Raw genomic sequence first — 21,572 nt, 5'->3', positions numbered from 1 at the left:
GAAAACATTGTGTTTTTCTCGCTGTGACTGTGCGAGCCCGGTGTGGTCTCAGGTTCCTGTTTGTTGGCAGAAGGCTGTGAGTAAATCTCATTAGAAGAGGAAAGCCACGCCAGAGAGATGGGCAGTTTTCACAGAAGTCGGGTTGTTGACTACTCCGAGCTTTTGTGGCTGGAGCTGGTGCCTGTTCTTGCTGAGGGCAGATGACGTCGGTCCGCCATCGTCCTTGGAGTATAACTGAGCATGACATTTTTGCCTTTTCTGTACGAACGTCGAAGGATGAGATGCCGCGGCGTAGCCAGGCCTGTGCGAAAGAGTCGGTTACTTTTGCTCCAAAAATTTTGTAGTGTCCAATCAAACGTGTCACCCACACCACCTTGCGTGGCACAGATAAGCCGACCAACAGAGACACTGCTCCAGGACGGTGCCAACCTTTTGTTTGTAAATGGGCGTCTCGTACGCCAAAAGTGAGAAGTTTGTGCTGTATTCTTGTGTAAGAGATATTCTCGTCTAACACATTGGCAACAGCACTGATTCGTCACTTCCATCTGAAGGTTTTTGGAAATTAGAGACTTGAGGAGAGACAACTAAGTGTCATGGCTATTCGTCTCCTGGCTTCTGTCTGGACTGATCGGAAAACACTTCGCTGATTGTCGGAAAATATAAGGGTCACAACTTGCAGTAGCTACTTGCTTCTTCTAGTAACCAACATGAGTTGCTGATTTGACTTTTAATTTGTGGTTTTGTCCCATTATGTCTAAATTTGAAAGCTTCCCAGAAGAGGATACCTTGTTGCATTTTCTCCATGTAGTTTTCCATACAATTTGGTACCTCCCACAGGGTTAGCATCAGTTGGTGTTAATTCACTCTGAATTCCTCTGAATTGTGTTCATCAATCAGAGCAAATAAAAAGCTGTTGTGCACATACTTGACTTCAATTTCAAAATCGCTTTACAGTGCTACAGCTTTTTCACCGTTAGCAGACCCACCAATAAACAGAACCTGTTGTACACCTAGGTTTGTAGGTCTGACTGTGATAGTTTTATTGTTGTGCACAGTGATCAAAGTCAGCGGTGAGCTACTTACGATTCAGTGAAGGTAACGACTATTGAACTCGCTCATCTTGCATGATATTAGATTTGTTTCCTGACTGTAGAGAGTTGTGTCGATTTTCCCTAGTATTATAACTTCGCTGTGTGTTGTTTCATGATAATTAGGCTAACGACCTCCCAGTATGCAGATGTAAAAAGAACAACATACTTACAGCAATGTCATATCATAACGCCAGTCAAGAGCACACTGCGCTCTCCAGCAGAGGCGACGAACAACCAACTTTCTTACTATAACAGCAGGAGACAAGAGATATCGCCCGTATTTGGCACAATTACACAACTGGCCATTAAAATTGCTACACCACGAAGATGACGTGCTACAGACGCCAAATGTAATCGATAGGAAGAAGATGCTGTGATATGCAAGTGATTAGCTTTTCAGATCATTCACACAAGGTTGGTGCCGGTGGCGACACCTACAACGTGCTGACATGAGGAAAGTTTCCAACCGATTTCTCATACACAAACAGCAGTTGACCGGCGTTGCCTGGTGAAGCTTTGTTGTGATGCCTCGTGTAAGGAGAATGAAATGCGTACCATCACGTTTCCGACTTTGATAAAGGTCGGATTGTAGCCTATTGCGATTGCCGTTCATCGTATCGCGACATTGCTGCTCGTGTTGGTCGAGATCCAATGACTCTTAGCAGATATGGAATCGGTGGGTTCAGGAGGATAACACGGAACGCCGTGCTGGATCCCAACTTCCTCCTATCATTAGCAGTCGAGATGACAGGCATCTTATCCGCATGGCTGCAACGGATCGTGCAGCCACGTCTCGATCCCTGAGTCAACAGATGGGGACGTTTGAAATACAACAACCACCTGCACGAACAGTTCAACGACGTTTACAGCAGCATGGACTATCAGTTCAGAGACCATGGCTGCGGTTACCCTCGGTGCTGCATCACAGACAGGAGCGCCTCCGATGGTGTACTCAATGACGAACCTCGGTGCACGAATGGCGAAACGTCATTTTTTCCGATGAATCCAGGTTCTGTTTACAGCATCATCATGGTCGCATCCGTGTTTGACGACATCGCGGTGAAAGCACATTGGAAGCGTGTATCCGTGATCGCCATACTGGCTTATCACCTGGCGTTATGGTATGGGGTGCCATTGGTTACACGTCTCGGTCATCTCTTGTTCGCATTGACGGCACTATGAACAGTGGACGTTACATTTCAGATGTGTTACGACCCGTGGCTCTACCCTTCCTTCGAACCCTACATTTCAGCAGGATAATGCACGACCGCATGTTGCAGGTCCTGTACGGGCCTTTCTGTATACAGAAAATGTTCGACTGCTGTCGTGGCCTGCACATTCTCCAGATCTCTCACCAATCGAAAACTTCTGGTCAAAGGTGGCCGAGCAACTGGCTCGTCATAATACGCCAGTCACTACTCTTGATGAACTGTGGTATCGTGTTGAAGCTATATGGCAGCTGTATCTGTACACGCCAACCAAGCTCTGAATAAATGTCCAGGCGTATCTAGGCCATTATTATGGCCGGAGGTGGTTGTTCTGGGTACTGATTTCTCAGGATCTATGCACCCAAATTGCATGAAAATGTAATGCCATATCAGTTCTAGTATAATATATGTGTCCAATGAATAACTGTTTATCATCTGCATCTCTTATTGGTGTAGCAGTTTTAATGGCCAGTAGTGTAGATAGCTAAAGTTACATTTTTTGCCTGTTTTGAGGGTCCTCTTTGCCGCTTATGGAGAATACCGCCTCATTTGAGAACACATATTGATACAGAAGTCGAACACAACATGACAGCACCCATATGCCCTAATGCCTGGAAACTAGTCTGTGCATTGCTTATTTGTTAAGCGCGCTGCTGTTGTCGTGTAATGAGAAGATCAAAGCAACTTTTTTTATGGTTCACCTGACTCAACTACAGCGTTGAGCACACAATGACTTTGTCAGTCCCTATCTTCTGGATGAAAATTAACATCGTTATACTGCAGAGAACTGCAAAGGCATCAGTAGAGATGGGGTGAAAATGCGTTCAGTCACATTCTTGGTTATATCCTTTCGAACCGGGCCGCCATGGTACCACAAGCTTCTATAATACAAAAAGGGTCCAGGACAGAAGCCTGTACTCCTTGTTGTGTCACTGCGACTGAACTGGAATTTTCGGCATCGGTCGACTAAAAAAACGTGGATTTTACTAGTTGTCGGTGTTAAACTTGTCAATAATAATTAAATGAAGTTCCCGTGGCGAGGACAGACAACGGAAAAGCTCCTTCCCTTTTTTCAAAAGCTCGTTTTGCGTAACTGTTGGTTATTTGTTTCTTTAGAATACTGGTTCACGGTGTGGGATCCTGAATGCGGTTCCTACCACTCGGCGAAGCAACTACGTCCTTCCAGGTGTAGCCTTATCGCGCATATCTTTTTTCTGTGTTTCAGGAGCCATTTTCGAGCAGGGCACGGACGAGGTCCAGGCGGCCTTCAAGTTCGCCATGCTGAACCACAACCAGAAGGATGGCAAGCGTTTCGAGCTGCAGGCTTTTGTCGACGTCATCAACACTGCAGACGCCTTCAAACTGTCCAGGCTCAGTGAGTAAAGGATGAGAGTCGCAGCAATATGTGACACATACAGTCCAACATCTTTAACGATTAATTTCGCCTTATTCATAGGCCATGTCTCAGGACGAGTTACGCATGGTATAAGATGTGATAGGTAGAGAAAACGTCACGTAAAATGTGTTCTCAACGATTTGTGAAATGCAACTACTGTAAAGTTTCAGAAATAAGAATACGGATTTTTAATAGGTTCTTAATTTTTGAGGTTTATTTAAATTTTTTCTTTAGAATTCTTGTTCAGAAATGACATTAGGATCTTCATTGAGTTCTGGGAATCTTGTAGGCGCGAGTTCTACTTCTTCTGATACTAGCAACTGTATTTCGTAACCTTTCACGATTTGTGTGTGCTACATATTTCCAACCAGAAATGTCTGCTGTGAATTATGAAACTGGTGTTTAAAAGACGTGACTGCTACAAATGGACATCTGTATTAGGTATTGAACATTTTAAGAGTTTCATTGGGTATTGGTATTGTGCAGTGCATAGCTGAATAGCTTTTTGTGGCCTGAGGATGGCCAAAATCAATCGTCTTTGATAAAAATAAAGGAGTTATACGATGCAATTTTTAAATTGTGACACTGGTTACTTTACAGAGGAAACACAACAACAGCAGAACAACGACGCCTACATTGAAATATGATAAACCAAGACATGTAAAACATGGCACAGGAAGTGAAAACATGTTTTTCGAAGTAACATAATTACTTTTTGGGTAACATCGGCAAAATTGCGCCTTACACAAGTGTTATAAAATTACCTTCATGGAACTACTAAAGTACAGTGCCGCCATTGTTGAGTAACATGTTGTTTCATGTGAGTACTACAACTACTTCTTGGCAAGAACTTTCAATCACATTTTTTTTTACAACTTATTTAAAAACATATAGTTCCCAATAACAAGAAACAGGACTTCGATTTTGGAAATGATGAATCAGATAAACGACTTATTCGAACTGACCAATATCTGTTATTCATCGCACTTTGAGAAGTAATCTCTGAAAACACCTGTTATGAAACTCTTCAATACTTTGGGTAGGATTTTTATGAGTCTGTGGCGACCGATGGAGTCGGCTTCAGCATACCGCCATTTTGACATACGCGACCTTGAGGCACTGAACCCGTTAAGGGAATTGTCTTTCTAGCTCATTGTTGCATATCGCTAGCCATCTGGGTCGAGTACATAATCTGCGATTACACACGCTAACGATACAGAGACTATTGTCAAAATCTGGCCAAAAACAATATCTAAAAGACTGAATAGGGACTCACTTCCTTCTCGAGCTCGTTGCAAAAATGTCCTGTATCTATAACTATATCTACATGGGTACTCTGCAAATCACGTTTAAGTGCCTGGCAGTGGGTTCTCCGAAACACCTTCATAATTCTCGTATAGCGCGCGGAATGAACGAACACCTATATCTTTCCGTACGATCTCTGATTTCTCTTCTTTTATTGTGGTGATCGTTTCTCCCTATGTAAGTCAGTGTCAACTAAATATTTTCGCATTCAGAGGAGAAAGTTGGTGATTGGAATTTCGTGAGAAGATTCCGTCGCAATGAAAAACACCTTTCTTTTAATGATGTCCAGACCAAATTCTGCATCATTTCAGTGACACTCTCACCCATACAAAACGTGTTGCCTTCTTTGAACGCTCTCGATGTGCTTCGTCAGTCCTATCTGGTAAGGATCCCACACTGTGCAGCAGTATTCTAAAATAGGAGCAACAAGCGTAGTGTAGGCAGTCTCCTTAGCAGACCTGTTACATTTTCTAAGTGTCCTGCCAGTAAAACGCAGTCTTTGCTTAGCGTTCACCACCACATTTTCTATGTGTACCTTCCAATTTAAATTGTTCCTAATAGTAATTCCTAGGTATGTAGTTAAATTTACGGCCTTTTGATTTGACTGATTTATCGTGTAACCGAACGATGGTCTAAAATACAGTGTCTAGGAAAGCAAATGCTCGTCCACATAGGGCAGGTGCCTATGTGAACTGCGTGGCCACTGAGATCGCCAGACCTATCCCCAATAGTACCAACACGGACAACTCCATTCCAGTGCCAGAATACAGAATATGGTGGACCTTTTCCAACAGTTGTGGTCCAGCCTGCCACAGCAGAGAATACAATGGCTTTATGACATCCTGCCTGCGGGATAAGTTCATGTATCCGGGCCAGATGAGTGATGACGTATCAACACACAGACGCAAAGAACTTTAGGCAAACGATCTACGTATGTATTAGTAGACAAAGGCATATCCTTTCGGTTGGAATTTTATTTCAAATTTGCCTTCTTTCTTTGATGAAAGCAAAGGCGGCAAAACTGTGACGTAACTATAATGATCTTTGACGAATCATTTCCCGGCGCAATGAGATTGTAGTACACAAAGCCCTATCACTTAAAATCGGCCAAAATGTGTGAGTACTTCTTTTAAAACCCGTAGGAAGAGATTCTGTAAAGGCAATCTGCGTTGACTGAGTAGTGATTCGTTTCCCTGATAGATGCCTCATCTCACTGTAAGACGCCTTACATTGTTGTTTCACAAGCGTGTTTCATTTTTGTCAGTTTGTGAACTGATTTTAACACTTGAAGTGCTACTGAAGAGTTAATGAGATTGTTGTATGAAAACCTGTTTACGTATTTTTGAATTCAAATGTGGAAATATCTAGAGGATAGATGGACATACTCGTAGTACATTGCTCGATCAAAGAGTTTGATCTTGTGATGTCCAGTGTAGGAATTTATATGTTTTATCTATTCATTTCGAGCTCTGTCACAGTTCTGTCTTAGACCCTCCTCCCCTCCCCCACCGTCTGGTGCTCCCCTCCCCCACATTATAACCAACATTAGCACCTACTTAAACTACAGGATGAAAGACATTTCTTGGAACACTTTTATTTTTAAAATGTCCGCCCCCGGTAGCTGAATGGTCAGTGCGGCTCTCGCAGCCGAGCGAAGCGGACGTGCGGTGTGTGCTCTCCGCTGGCAGAGAGGGCCCGCGCGCCTTGTTTACTTTCTTCGGCCGGCACTAACGTGACGCCGTAGCGCTCCAAGACCATGGCCAACCAATACAGAAGGTCAACCTTGAAATTCACATTTCGGAACGACTTTACCCGACCAAAGGCGCTCGAAGTCGAACGTTTTTTAAAAGAGGAAGCCAATATCCCGGCTGCCGACATTGTCGGCATTCACTTTTCGATCGTCAGTTGCACGGTCTATGTAAAGCTCATAAACGAAACTACTTGCGACAAGGTGCTTCGAGAGATGAAACAAGAACTCCGCTCCTGCCACGCAGATGGCAATGTTGGCAACGTCGAGGTCGGCCATGCCGCAATGGGACTTCGGACTATACGCATCTTCGAACTTCCATTTGAACTCCCGGCGGCAGAAGTTGTAGCGGCGCTCCGCCCCTACGGCACGGTACACGAACACGTGGCTGAAAAATGGACCCAGTTTAAGACGTATCCAGTACTCAATGGAGTACGCCAAGTGCGCATAGATCTTCAACGACACGTGCCATCCTATCTACAGATAGGTGGATGCCGGGCTATAGTTATTTATGACGGCCAACCGAAGACGTGTTCCGGATGCGGTAAGGAAGGTCACCTTCGTTCCGAGTGCCTCCAGCGTCGGATCACACAACTCCCACCGAAGGACGTTGCACCACCAGCGGCGAAGACTATTCTTCCCGTTACTTACGCGGCGGCGCTCACATCGTTCTCCACACAACAGACACGGCCGACCGCTTCAGCGGTTCAAGAATCACTTTCCACGGACAAAAACCTGGATGATCCGCCGACCTGGCCAGTGGTGGAAAATAGTACTACGACTCTGGAGCTACCGAACGTGACAGACATTGACGCCATTAAGATGGCAATCGATTCCCTTATTGTATCGACCGAAGCGCTTGTTCCGGCGGAGCGTGAGTCAGTGCCGTCTTGTGACAATGAAGGCCACGTACGGAAACAGCGATCACCGAAACGCCGAAAGCGGCGTCGTCGGACCGTGTAGGAAGACAGCGGTTCGCATTCGGCCGGGGAAGAACAATTGACCACTCAAGAAGCCAGCCGCGAAGCTGAGGCTGTTTCCACTGACTCCAACCTTGCAGAACAGACAGAAAAACATGCAGCTTTCGACCATCAGCCCATTGACAGAAACAGTGAGCAGCGGGAAGGTACCAGTGCAGGCAGCGAAGTCGCCCGGTCCCTTACTATCAAAAATTCCGAGGCTATGGACCATGAACAGACATCCGCGCCCGCTCCCCTTTTCCTTGGACGATACGACCACAGCGTCTTCGCCGGCGATTTTAATTGCGTACTTCACCCCAAGGACCAAATCCCACATTACATGCCTTGTCCGGAACTGGGTGCGATGATCCAAGAACTTCACTTATGCGACACGTGGGAAAAAGTCCACGGTAACCGCTCTGGCCACACTCATCTTACCAGTCATTCGGCCAGCCGACTCGACCGCATATATGTGTCACAAGATCTCATACAAGGTGTGGTGGACGCCGAACTATGGCCTCAAGCCTATTCTGATCAAAGTGTCTATATCTGCACCATACACCTACGCCCCCAACAAGTCTGGCGCAACAAAGGCTTTTGGAAGCTCAACATAACTCATTCCAGGACCTAGATTGCCGTCGGCAAGTTGCAGCAACGTGGACTGACTGTGAACGCCGCCATCCTCGATACACCTCGACCCTGGAGTGGTGGCTCCTCTGTGCCAAACCAGCAATCCGTAGGATACTTATGCAATATGGCAAGGACGTGACTGCGTGGCATCGACAGACCTTCGATTTTTACTACGCGGCGCTCAGGGACCTCGACGCCTTACCCCCTTCCCCGGAGAGACAACATGATCAAAGCAGAATCAAGGCTCACATACTATCATTGACGAAGCGCCGACTAGAAGGTGCAGTCGTCCGCTCGCGACGGCACGACCGAACGTTTGCGGAGGAACCCACTATGCACCACGTTGTGGCGGATAAGCGCCGACTACGCCAACATTTAATCACACAACTCAGGACACACGACGGTCGCTTATGTAGGACCCAAGCAACCATAGTAAAGGCGGTGGAGGATCATTTTCGTCATCTTTACAAGGAAAGAATCGTCGATGACGAGGCCATTACTGAAGTGTTACAGCAGGTAACACGTACTATCGACGAGGCTACCGTGAATGCACTAACAGAGGAAATCTCACTCGAAGAAGTCGAAGACGCCGTGGACAAAGGTGCGGCCAATAAGTCTCCTGGACCTGATGGATTGCCCATCGAATTCTACCGGACTTTCCGTGACATCATGATGCCTCGCTGGGTTATAATGTTCCGCGAACTTATGTCTCCAGACTGTGTTGTGCCGCCAGCGTTGGTAGAAGGTCTTCTCATACCGGTACACAAGCCAGGTGGAGGGCTATCGATTAACGACTATCGGCCGCTTACAATGCTGAACGCCGATTACAAGATTTTCACCAGGATTATGGCGAGCCGTATTAAGACGACTTTGCTGATGATCCTCGCTCCAGAACAGACGTCGCAGGGGGGAGAAGCCAACATACACATGGCCACCGGTGACTGCAGGGACTTAATAGCAATCGCTTCTGCGTGCCGTCTGAGAGCGGCGATCGTCTCCGTAGATTTCAACCGCGCCTTTGATAGAGTGCACCACAACTTCCTCCTACGAGTGATGGACTGTATGGGATTTCCCCCGGGCCTCATCGACACCCTACGGCGTCTTTGGACCGCAGCCAGCTCACACGTCCAGGTCAATGGAAGGACGGTAGGACCAGACCCATTAAGAGGTCTCTACGACAGGGTTGTCCCCTTTCTACCTACCTTTATGCCATCGCACTCGAGCCACTCCTAGGGGGCCTTAACCACCGCCTATCTGGCATCACGCTGCGGGACGTCACCTTTCGCTATAGGACATACGCTGACGACCTGATACTAGTTCGTTCCAATGACGAAGTTCAAAGCGTACTAACCTGGATTGAGCGATACGGACAGGCCGCAGGCAGTCTTCTGAACATCAACAAGTCGGCGGCGTTGGATATTGGGCGTGGTCCCGGACCGGAAGCCCTCGCTCCCCTCCCACCAGTTTTTGATATGCGATATTTGGGAATCACGTTCAAGAAAGAAGTACGTAAAACAGCTGCAGCAAACTACCGACGATTATTACAGATCATACGCGCAATGGTGCGACAGAACCTGCTCCGGGACTTGAACCAGCTACAACGTGTTGAATACCTGAACCTCTACGTGGCATCAAAACTCAACCACGTGGCACAAGTCCTCCCTCTGCCGCTGCAGATAGGTCGCCGGCTTCATGCGGCCTTCAGTTACTACGTTTCCGCAGGTCATATCTTTAAAGTACGATACGATACTCTTACCCTCCCAGTGCACAAAGGAGGGCTGGGATTGGTCAACGTCAGGGCGAGAGCAGCTAGCCTTTACATGAGCAACATGAGGAAACGATGGAAAAGTCAATATACCTCTCTCACGAGTCGTTTACTACAGGTTCTGATGCCAGTCTCTAACGTCCCGCCGGTGTCGGTTGCGCACGTCGCACCACAACTCTCCCATTTGTCGACCTTCATTCTTGATTACAGCTATGTCAGCTCGAACCCGTCCGCGACGCGTCCACCAAAGGCGAAAGATTTTTATACCAACCTTCTGCGTGCTGTTCCCCATAACGTGGTGGAAAACAAGTACTCTACGGTTCACTGGCCAAGAGTGTGGAAAACGATACACCACAACTTTCTGTCCTCCACGGTGCGTTCGAAGTGGTATCAGATCGCCAACAAAAAATATGCCACACTACAGCGACTTCACACTATTGGACTGGCAGAGTCCCCTTATTGCCCAGATTGTCACCTTTTGGATACTGATGAACATCGTTTTACTTGAGCATCATCGTCCGGAGTTTGGCGACTAACACAGAAGATATTGGCTTGTTACCTCCGGGTCACACCTGATATGATTGACCCTCAGACCCTACTCTGTCCCGATGGAACTTACTTTCCGGCTGCAAAATATCATGCGCTTACATGATTCAAAGGACTTACCGTCGCCTAAATCTTTCGCGACGGAGAGAAAGAGCAGCTTGATTACTGGTGGTTCCTGCAAAATGCTCACAATGCCCTCGAACGCACACCGAAATACCGTACGCTCTTCGCGAATTATTTACGCAGCCTTTTCGTTAACCCCCCACTCAGCTGGGGAGTGCCGAGCTGCGGTTAATGTTCTGTGTCGCATCACACAAACGGCTGAACGTTCTGCCTTGTCAGCCATGAGCGAAGGAAGAGACAAGCTGCTGCAAGGATGCTGTTTTCCTTGAGGCACTAGTGAAGCTGAATGCCTCCGTTGCACATGCTCTTCAAAGGCGCAATTGGAGATATCAGATAACGATGACGAGGCTCCAAGTGGAACCAGTTACATTATTTAAGAACCTTTTAGTTGGAATTATATCAGTGATTTATGTTTTTATTTCTGGATTACTCTTTTATGCCACCTTTGTTGTTGTAACACTTACTTGTAACACTTAGTTACTAGAATTCTCATGTGTACACGTTCCCTAAATGTAATCATGTAACAAAAAAAAGTGGCAAAGGATAGCCCTAACCTTGATTTCCCATATTTCCCCTGATATAGAGGCAGCTCTCTGGGGTGGGTTTACTCAGGAGCCAACGCCTGACGTGGATCAGATTTTTTGTTATAGGATGAAAAGTGGCGGTGGCACTTATGGGGTTTTTTAGTTCCATTTTCCTAAGGGGCTTTTTAAGGGAAATTACTACAAAAAGGGTATTAAAAAAGGGGGTAGCGTCTATTTAAAAAACACAAAAAAGAAAGAAAAGACAAATTTAAAAAAGGGGAAAAAAGAAAGAACAAAGAGAAAAAATAAAAAGAAAACAAAAAAGAAATAAGGGGTAAAAAAACAAAAAAATGGTCAGCGCGACAGACTGTCAATCCAAAGGGCCCGGATTCGATTCCCGGCTGGGTCGAGGATTTTCTCTTGTCAGGGACTGGGTGTTGTGTTGTCCTAATCATCATAGTTGCTTCCCCATCGACGCGCAAGTCGCCGAAGTGGCGTCAAATCGAAGGACGGTCTACCCAACGGGGGGCCATCGTCGCACGATATTTCATTTCATTTTCATTTTTAAAATGATGAAAGATAAATGTCATTTAGCTTGGTTGTGTGTGTGTGCGTGCGTGTGTGTGTATGTATGTGTGTATGTGTGTGTTTCTGTGAGTGAGTGTTAAAATGAATGGCGAAGGAAATCGGGATGTCTCTCAAGTGTTACTCACAGCTGCTTCTCAGATAAGGAAGCTAACTATCCACAGTTAGCGTACAGGTACACACTTGTTACAAAACATACTTCTATTGCATAGATCCACTCCATTGCAGCACGTGCTTGACCTACACACTGCGACCCCATTTACAATTAACCAAGATAAAATTTACTATACTTACTGTTCGTAAATCACTTGACTGCTGCACTCGTTACTTCTGAACTGGTGGAAATTGGAAGAATTCAGACTGTTATTGCTTTGTGTCTGACCATAGCCACGACTAGTAATAATAATAAGAATAATAATAATAATAGCAGTAATAATACTATGTACAGCGCTATAGTAGCTGTTCTGTACTTACTACAGTATCGTGTTGTCAATTCATTCATCTGCTTCGAAGCGAGTAACGAAACAATTCTGGACTAGAGCAGGTACTATCTACAACTCTGATAAGAAATTTTCTTGAGTTATTTAGTATTTTTTACGCATATGTCTCACTTTTATCATCAGCATTGTACAGGACAAAGCACAATATATGTGTGTATAGGTGAACTGTGCAAGGAACCTGTAGCCTACATCTCATTAATGCTACCAACTGAGGAAAAATATTTGTTGGCCACTTACGTTATAATCTGTACCGAAGTGTCAAAGGGACTATTATAGGCATGCATATTCAGATACAGAGTTATGTAAACAGGCAGAATACGGCGCTGCGGTCGGAGACGCAGATACACGATGACGAGCGTCCAGCGCAGTTGTTAGATCGGTTACTGCTGATAAAATGGCAGGTATCATGATTTAAGTGAGCTTGAACGTGGTGTTATAGTCGGCGCACAAGCGATGGGAGACAGCATCTCCGAGATAAAGATGAAGTGGGGATTATCCTGTACGACCAAAAAGTGGTTCAAATGGCTCTGAGCACTATGGGACTCAACTGCTGTAGTCATTAGTCCCGTAGAACTTACAACTACTCAAACCTAACTAACCTATGGACATCACACACATCCATGCCCGAGGCAGGATTCGAACCTGCGACCGCAGTGGTCACGCGGTTCCAGACTGTAGCGCCTAGAACCGCACGCCCACTCCGGCCGGCCCGTACGACCATTTGACAAGTGTACCGAGTATATCAGGAATCAGGTAAAACATCAAATGTCCTACATCGCTGCCTTCGGAAGAAGATCCTGCAAGAACGGGACCAACGACGACTGAAGAGAATCGTTCAACGTCACAGAAGTGCAACCCTTCCGCAAATTGCTGCAGATTTATTTCAGTGCTGGGCTATCAATAAGTGTCAGCGTGCGAACAATTCAGCGAAACATCCTCGATAGGGGCTTTCGGAAACGAAGGCCCAATCGTGTATCTTTGACGACTGCACAACACAAAGCTTTACGCCTCGCCTAGGCCCGTAAACACCGACATTGGACTTCTGATGATTAGAAACATGTTGCCTGGTTGGGCGGGTCTCGTTTAAAATTGTATTGAGCGAACTGACGTGTACGGGCATGGAGACAACCTCATGAATTCATGGACTCTGCATGTCAACAGGGGATTGTTCAAGCTGGTGGAGGCTCTGTAATGGTGTGGAGCATATGCAGTCGGAGTGATATGGGACCCCTGATACGCCTAGATACGACTCTGACCGGTGACACGTGACACGTATGTAAGCATTCTATCTCATCACCTACATCCATTCATGTCCATTGTGCATTCCGAAGGAGTACGGCAATTCCTGCAGGAAACCAGGGGAGGCCGAAATGCACGCGTTTTAGCTCACGCAGGCTGGCGTGGGGAGGGAAGGACTATACTGATCTGAGGTCTGGAACATGACAAGGAATTAGAATTCAGAAAGCGGACAAAGCTAATTTGATACTTAACTATGAACGTCGCTCTTGACGGTACATGATTCACAATATTATCTGTTCAGAAGACATATCGTAACTGAATATGGCGCCTTGCTAGGTCGTAGCAAATGACGTAGCTGAAGGCTATGCTAAACTGTCGCATCTGCAAATGAGAGCGTATGTAGACAGTGAACCATCGCTAGCAAAGTCGGCTGTACAGCTGGGGCGAGTGCTACGGAGTCTAGACTAGACCTGCCGTGTGGCGGCGCTCGGTCTGCAATCACTGATAGGGGGTCCGTGGTATGCTAACGGACCGCGGCCGATTTAAAGGCCTAGCAAGTGTGGTGTCTGGCGGTGACACCACAAAACCTACACGTCCAGTGACACGCCACACGTGAAGAATTGCTACAGAGTGGCTCCAGGAACACTCTTCTGCGTTTAAACACTTCCGCTGGCCATCAGACTCCCCGGACATGAACGTTACTGAACATATCTGGAATGCCTTGCAACGTGCTGTTCGCAGGAGATCTCCACCCCCTCTTACTCTTTCTCCTTCCGATTTATGGACAGCGCTGCAGGATTCATGGTGTCAGTTCCTCCAGCACTAATTCAAACGTTAGTTGAGTCCATGCCATGTCGTGTTGCGGCACTTCTGCGTGCTCACGGGGGCCCTACACGATATTAGGGCAGGCTTACCAGCTTCTTTGGCTCTTCAGTGTATATTGTGATAGTATTAACAATCTTTGGGAAACAGTTTAGTTTCGTTACCGAGACAGAACCACGTCGTTTAGTTTTTTCTCTTCAGGAAATTTCATTTTACCCCCCAGGGGCTAATTACCCCCAGGTTTGTAACCACTTGTCTAGGGGAAACGATCGTGTACGATGCATATGTTATAGGTTGCACACATTACATATCTAGGCGCCACTGACACGTCAGTGCTATACTGGCTTGCTTCTTCCCGCTGTAATTTTGCGGGTGTTGAGTGTGAGAACAGGGAGTGCTGTGGCCACTTGCTGCCCGTCGGCTAGTTTGTTCTTATTGAAGACTGTAGGAGCGCAAAGCAGTGATCCACAGAAGTGAGTGCCATATCTTGCTGCTGTAGTGTAGCACTGCAGAGGTTTCGTTAACATTACTAAGCTAACCTCTTCTGTGACTGTTAGGAGAGGAAAAAAACTTTTTAACACGTTACGGAAAAGCTAATTACACTTCGAATTGTATCTAAACTTAGTCTTTACAAGCGCACTAGCCACATTGCAAGAATTCCTGAGAAACAAAACTCTTTAATCGCTAATTTTACGCTGTTAAAATTCACAAAATTGTGAGGTAAATTTACCACAAAGGTCCATTTTACAATATGTATATGTACCACGAAGCCGGTGGAGTAACAGAGTGAGACGATATTACAGATCTCGTGCGGCGCACGTGTTCTGTGTCTTAGGTACCTTTTGTAGGCCATTTTGAGGTTCTTTCCTGGCTTAATAGCCTACAAGTATCTGACGAGGCGCGATCAAAAGGTTTCGGCTCGAAGCCGTAATGTCCAAAAGCCGTACGCCAATGAGGCAAAATCTACGTGAGCATAGTGGTAAGCATCACACTGACGCACCATGTTGAAGATATGCGTTTGGAGAAACACCGTGCCGTGCTGCATCAAGAAGTCTGTAACTACCTGCTGAACATTTTCGTCTGACAGGAATTTACCGCCCTTCAAAGCCTTTTCTATGGACAGAAGGGGTGGTAATCGCATGAGAAGAGATCACGGCTACAGGGCATGTTCTCGAGTGTCTCCCTCTTGATTTGGAGTGACTTCTTCGTTTCGCGTTTGCGAGGTGGAGATATGCATTTTCACGAAACAGCATCGTCCCTTGTGGTCCACCATTCCACTACCGTGGTTTTCGACAGACATACTGCCCCATACACACTTATTTATTACCCGATGGACGCCTACCGTTGTTTGCCTTCGGAAGCCAAGAATAATACGACGTTGGTCTTGGTTGGATGCGTTTAGTAATGACGTTGGCATATGTAAATGCGATGACTATAAATAAAGTTCCAGTTTCGAAACGCTGTAATAAAACGTTACGGAAACAAAAAGAAAATTTTACCACTGGATGCCGATGTAAGTGGCAGAACACTCTCGGAACGACTGTCTCAATGCTGAAGCGAGCGGTGCTGGTAAAGCTACTTTACAAGAATACTAACTGCGCACCAATAGCTCTCAAGAAATTTGGAAATTCGTGGTAAGTTCCTATGGGACCAAACTGCTGAGGCCACTTTAGTCAGTTAGTTGTTCCTTCCTTGCATCTAACTGTCTTGCCGCAAACATGTCGCATAATTTACTATCTGATGTTTTCTGCTCTGTCGACTGTTCGTGCAGATGGTTGTCTTGCAAACGTCCCCATCTGTTGACCCAGAGATCGAGAAGTGGCTGCACGATCCGTTACAGCCATGCGCATAAGATGCTTGTCATCTCTACTGCTATTGATACGAGGCCGTAGGAATCCAGCACGGCGTTCCGTATTACCCTCCTGAACCCACCGATTCCATATTCTGCTAACAGTCATTGGATCTCGCCGGTCACCTGCTGTTTGAGTATTAGAAATCGATTGGAAGCTTTGCTCATGTCAGTACGTTGTAGGTGTCGCCACCGGCGACAACATTCTGTAAACGGTTCAAATGGTTCAAATGGTTCTGAGCATTATGGGACTTAACAGCTGTGGTCATCAGTCCCCTAGAACTTAGAACTACTTAAACCTAACTAACCTAAGGACATCACACACATCCATGCCCGAGGCAGGATTCGAACCTGCTGCCGTAGCAGTCGCACGGCTCCGGACTGCGCGCCTAGAACCGCGAGACCACCGCGGCCGGCATTCTGTAAATGTTCTGAAAAGCTAATCATTTGCATATCACAGCATCTTCTTCCTGTGAGTTAAATTTCGTATCTGTAGCACGTCATCTTCGTGGTGTAGCAATTTTAATGGCCAGTAGTGTAGTATGTTTTAATGTTGGGTAGTATCTGCAATACGTGTGGCATAAGCAACCTATTAACATTTATTTTTCCCAGGGCACCAAGTCAGGTATTGCAATGAGGACATCAGGTCGCAAAACGGGTAGTCTATACTGATAGTATTATAACTGCCATCTGCTTTCTGTACAAATTGTACATAGCCTTTTGCTCCCTCTATTTTACCCCTGCCACCTTTAGAATTTGAAAGAAGGTATTCCAGTCAACATTGTCAAAAGCTTTCTCTAAGTCTACAAACGCTAGAAACGTAGGTTTGCCTTTCCTTAATCTTTCTTCGAAGATAAGTCGTAGGGTCAGTATTGCCTCACTTGTTGAAACATTTCTACGGAATCCAAACTGATCTTCCCCAAGGTCGGCTTCTACCAGTTTTTCTATTCGTCTGTAAAGAATTCGCGTTAGTATTTTGCAGTTGTGACCTATTAAACTGATAGTTCGGTAATTTTAACATCTGTCAACACTCGCTTTCTTTGGGATTGGAATTATTATATTCTTCTTGAAGTCTGAGGGTATTTCGCCTGTCTCATACATCTTGCTCACCAGATGGTAGAGTTTTGTCAGGACTGGCTCTCCCAAGGCTGTCAGTAGCTCTAATGGAATGTTGTCTACTCCAGGGGCCTTGTTTCGACTTAGGTCTCTCAGTGCTCTGTCAAACTCCGCACGCACTATCATATCTCGAATTTCGTCTTCATCTACACCCTCTTCCATTTCAATAATATTGTCCTCAAGAACATCGCTCCTGTATAGACTCTATATATACTCCTTCCACCTTTCTGTTTTCCCTTCTTTGCTCAGAACTGGGTTTTCATCTGAGCTCTTGATATTCATGCAAGTGGTTCTCTTTTCTCCAAAGGTCTCTTTAATTTCCTGTAGGCAGTATCTATCCTACCCCTCGTGAGATAAGCCTCTACATCCTTACATTTGTCTTCTAGCCATCAGAGCTTTTGATGTTCATACAAGTGGTTCTCTTATCTCCAAAGGTCTCTTTTATTTTCCTGTAGGCAGTATCTATCTTACCCCTAGTGAGATAAGCCTCTACATCCTTACATTTGTCCTCTAGCCATGCCTGCTTATCTATTTTGCACTTCCTGTCGACTTCATTTTTGAGACGTTTGTATTCCTTTTTCCCTGCTTCATTTACTGCATTTTTGTATTTTCTCCTTTCATCAACTAAATTCATTATCTCTTCTGTTACCCAATGATTTCTACTAGCCCTCCTCTTTTTACCTACTTGATTCTCTGCTGCCTTCAGAATTTCATTCCTCAAAACTACCCATTCTTCTTCTACTGTATTTCTTTCCCCCATTCCTGTCAATTGTTCCCTTATGCTCTCCCTGAAACTCTGTACGACCTCTGGTTCTGTCAGTTTATCCAGGTCCCATCTCCTTAAATTCCCACCTTTTTGCAGTTTCTTCAGTTTTAATCTACAGTTCATAACCAATAGACTGTGGTCAGAGTCCACATCTGCCCCTGGAAATGTCTTACAATTTAAAATCTGGTTCCTAAATCTCTGTCTTACCATTATATAGTCTATCTGAAACCTTTTAGTAACTCCAGGGTTCTTCCATGTATACAACTTTCTTTCATTATTCTTGAACCAAGTGTTAGCTATGATTAAGTTATGTTCTGCGCAAAATTCTACCAGGCGGCTTCCTCTTTCATTTCTTAGCCCCAATTCATATTCACCTACTATGTTCCCTTCTCTCCCTTTTCCTTCTGTCGAATTCCAGTCACCCATGACTATTAAATTTTCGTCTCCCTTCACTAACTGAATAATTTCTTTTATCTCATTATACATTTCATCAATTTCTTTCATCATCTGCAGAGCTAGTTGGCATATGAACTTGTACTGCTGTATTAGTCATGGTCTTTTTGTCTATCTTGGCCATAATAATGCGTTCACTATGCTGTTTGTAGTAGCTTACCCGCACTACTATTTTTTTATTCATAATTAAACCTACTCCTTCATTAAACCTATTTGATTTTGTATTTATAACCCTGTATTCACCTGACCAAAAGTCTTGTTCCTCCTGCAACCGAACTTCACTAATTCTCACTGCATCTAACTTTAATCTATCGATCTCCCTTTTTCAATTTTCTAACCTACCTGCCCGATTAAGGGATCTGACATTCCACGTTCCGATCTGTCGAACGCCAGTTTTCTTTTTCCTGATAACGACGTCCTCTTGAGTAGTCCCCGCCCGGATATCCAAATGGAGGACTATTTTACTTCCGGAAAGTTTTACCCAAGAGGATTCCATCATCATTTAATCATACAGTAAAGCTGCATGCCCTCGGGAAAAATTACGGCCATAGTTTACCCTTGCTTTCAGCCGTTCGCAGTACCAGCACAGCAAGGCCATTTTGGTTATTGATACAAGACCAGGTGAGTCAATCATCCAGACTGTTGCCCATGCAACTACTGAATAAGCTGCTGCCCCTCTTCAGGAACCACATGTTTGTCTGGCCTCTCAACAGATACCCCTCCGTTGTGGTTGCACCTACGGTACGGCTATCTGTATCGCTGAGGCAGGGAAGCCTCCCCACCAACGGCAAGGTCCATGGATCATGGGGGTGGGGGGTGGGGGGGGGGGATTTTTTTCTTTACTGTAGTTTTATAACCACAGTGTTACATCAGAAGGGTGTTGAAATCAGCGGTGAATTTCTACATTCTTTTACATATAAGGACTTTTAATAATTTGTCTGTTGTATCCACGGACGCAACCAACCAACAGACCAACTCGCACACGCGCGCCCTGACCGTGACATCGCTGGCCACAGTTCCAGTCGCGGCCGTCGGCGTCTCAGGGCGTTACCGCCGACGGAAGAGTTCGCGCCATGGCTGAGCTCGGGCCCGAAGCGCCCTCTGCCTTTTGCATATAAAGAGGAGCGCTGGCCCCGTGACGGACAGTCTATTGTTCATTGTCTGTTGCTAGCATTTTGTGGAGTTTATAGCCGAGCCGTTGCATTGTGATATTTGCTATTGTATTCGACTAGGCTCAGTGCACGGATCACTCTTGGATATTACTTGGACTTGTATTGCTGGTGCTCGTTTTGTCAGGTAAGGTATCTCTTCATTCTAGCTGGTGCAATTCTTCTCATTAATAATTTTTCGGGCCAACAGACATAGCTACATCCTGGTCACTACCCACGCTTTATACAATTTGTGGTGGCTGCCCCAAACGTACCGCCAAGGACCTTGGGTTTGGGAGCCGTCACAAAATTGTCCATTAACGAAAATGTGAGGTCGAAAATGGTGTCCCCGAGGTCACCTATCTCGTATTTAGAAGTGTTCATGTGCCTTAACGCGTAGCACACTAGTTTCTAGCCCAAACCCAGTTCTAGCACGGGCTCTTGCCTAATGGCCCGTTTGATCTGCTACACCGACCAGCCTGCAAAGCGCTTTTCGTCACTCTCCTGGACAGATTCTGGATTGGTTTCCCGTCGCTGCTTAAGATACACAACACGGATAAACTTAACGCAGAATTCTTCACAATACCATAAAACAGAGAATACGAGTAAAACAAAAACAAGTTAAGCGATCTGTTAGCTGAATATCTCCACGACAATGGAGGAAAATAAATGTGACTTCACGAAGAATGTAAGCAAACAGTGGATTGCTTCTCCGAATTCGCGGTCTTCTCACGTGCCATCCAGAAAGCCATGGATCAAGGAAAGCTGGCAGATACAGTCTTTCTTGGGTTATGAAACGGCTTTGACTATGCACTGTACCAACGCGTCGTAACGAGGAGAGGGCACTGCATTTGAACATCGGCGGCTGTAGAAGCAGCTGCATACGTCCCCAGGATCTTCACTCTTCAGGTTCTGCATTAATGATATGCATGGCAGTATTAAGAATAGCCAGACAGCTTTTACTAATTGTCCTTTAATAACTAAGACCTAAAACAAGCAGTTTCATGAATATCCACTCAGATATTTTCAATATTTAAATGATATCCTACTTGGGCATTTTATTCAAACTGCCACTGATCTACATTGTTTTAAATGTTCGAAAATGAACATAACGTAGAAGCATAGTATCCTTCATCTATAATATCAGTGAGTCACAACTGGAATCAGGCGAGGAATACACACTGAACACCCAAAGAAACTGGTATACCTGCCTAATATCTTCTAGGGCCCTCGAGAGCACGCAGGAGTGCCGTAACACGACGTTGAATGGACTCGACTAATGTCTAACGTAGATCTGGAGGGAATTGACACCATCAATTCTTAAATCAGTAAGAGTACGATGGGCTGAGGATCTCTTCTGAACAGCACGTTGCAAGGCATTCCAGATATACTCAATAATGTTCACGGGGTGTTCATTGGGTGGTGGGTTTCCGGGTTCTGCTTCATAGGTCAGGAGTCCACTACACACAGGAGGCAGCTACACGGGTAGCGGGGGCTGTGTGGAAGGGACTGGGCAGTTTTTTAGGTTAGAGGCTCTCAGAGAACCACAGAATGGGCGTCCGTCTAAAAGTGGGCAGGTAAAACACAGTGAGGTAGTTGTAGAATGAGTGGTATTGTAGTTGTAAACTGTCGTAGTTGTGTTGGGAAAGAACCAGAGCTCCAAGCCCTAATAGAAAGCACTGAAGCTCAAATAGTTGTAGGTACAGAGAGCTGGCTAAAGCCCGAAATAAGTTCAGCCGAAATTTTTTCAAACTATCTAACAGTGTTCAGAAAGGATAGATTAAATACAGTTGGTGGTGG

General features: G+C 45.5%; 1 protein-coding gene across 2 annotated transcripts in view; it reads left to right on the top strand.

Annotated features, from left to right (window-relative positions):
* The window catches only part of LOC126266658 (glutamate receptor 1-like), a 380,473-nt gene that overhangs the window by 166,208 nt on the left and 192,693 nt on the right, over positions 1-21,572 (top strand). For both annotated transcript variants that reach the window (XM_049971075.1, XM_049971074.1), the window contains exon 2: positions 3,525-3,674. In XM_049971075.1, coding sequence (XP_049827032.1) covers positions 3,525-3,674 — 150 coding nt within the window. The remainder of the gene's footprint in view (positions 1-3,524; positions 3,675-21,572) is intronic.

Source organism: Schistocerca gregaria, chromosome 4 (assembly GCF_023897955.1).
Source record: "Schistocerca gregaria isolate iqSchGreg1 chromosome 4, iqSchGreg1.2, whole genome shotgun sequence".
Lineage (NCBI taxonomy): Eukaryota > Metazoa > Arthropoda > Insecta > Orthoptera > Acrididae > Schistocerca > Schistocerca gregaria.
This window is presented reverse-complemented; position numbering and strand designations above follow the sequence as displayed.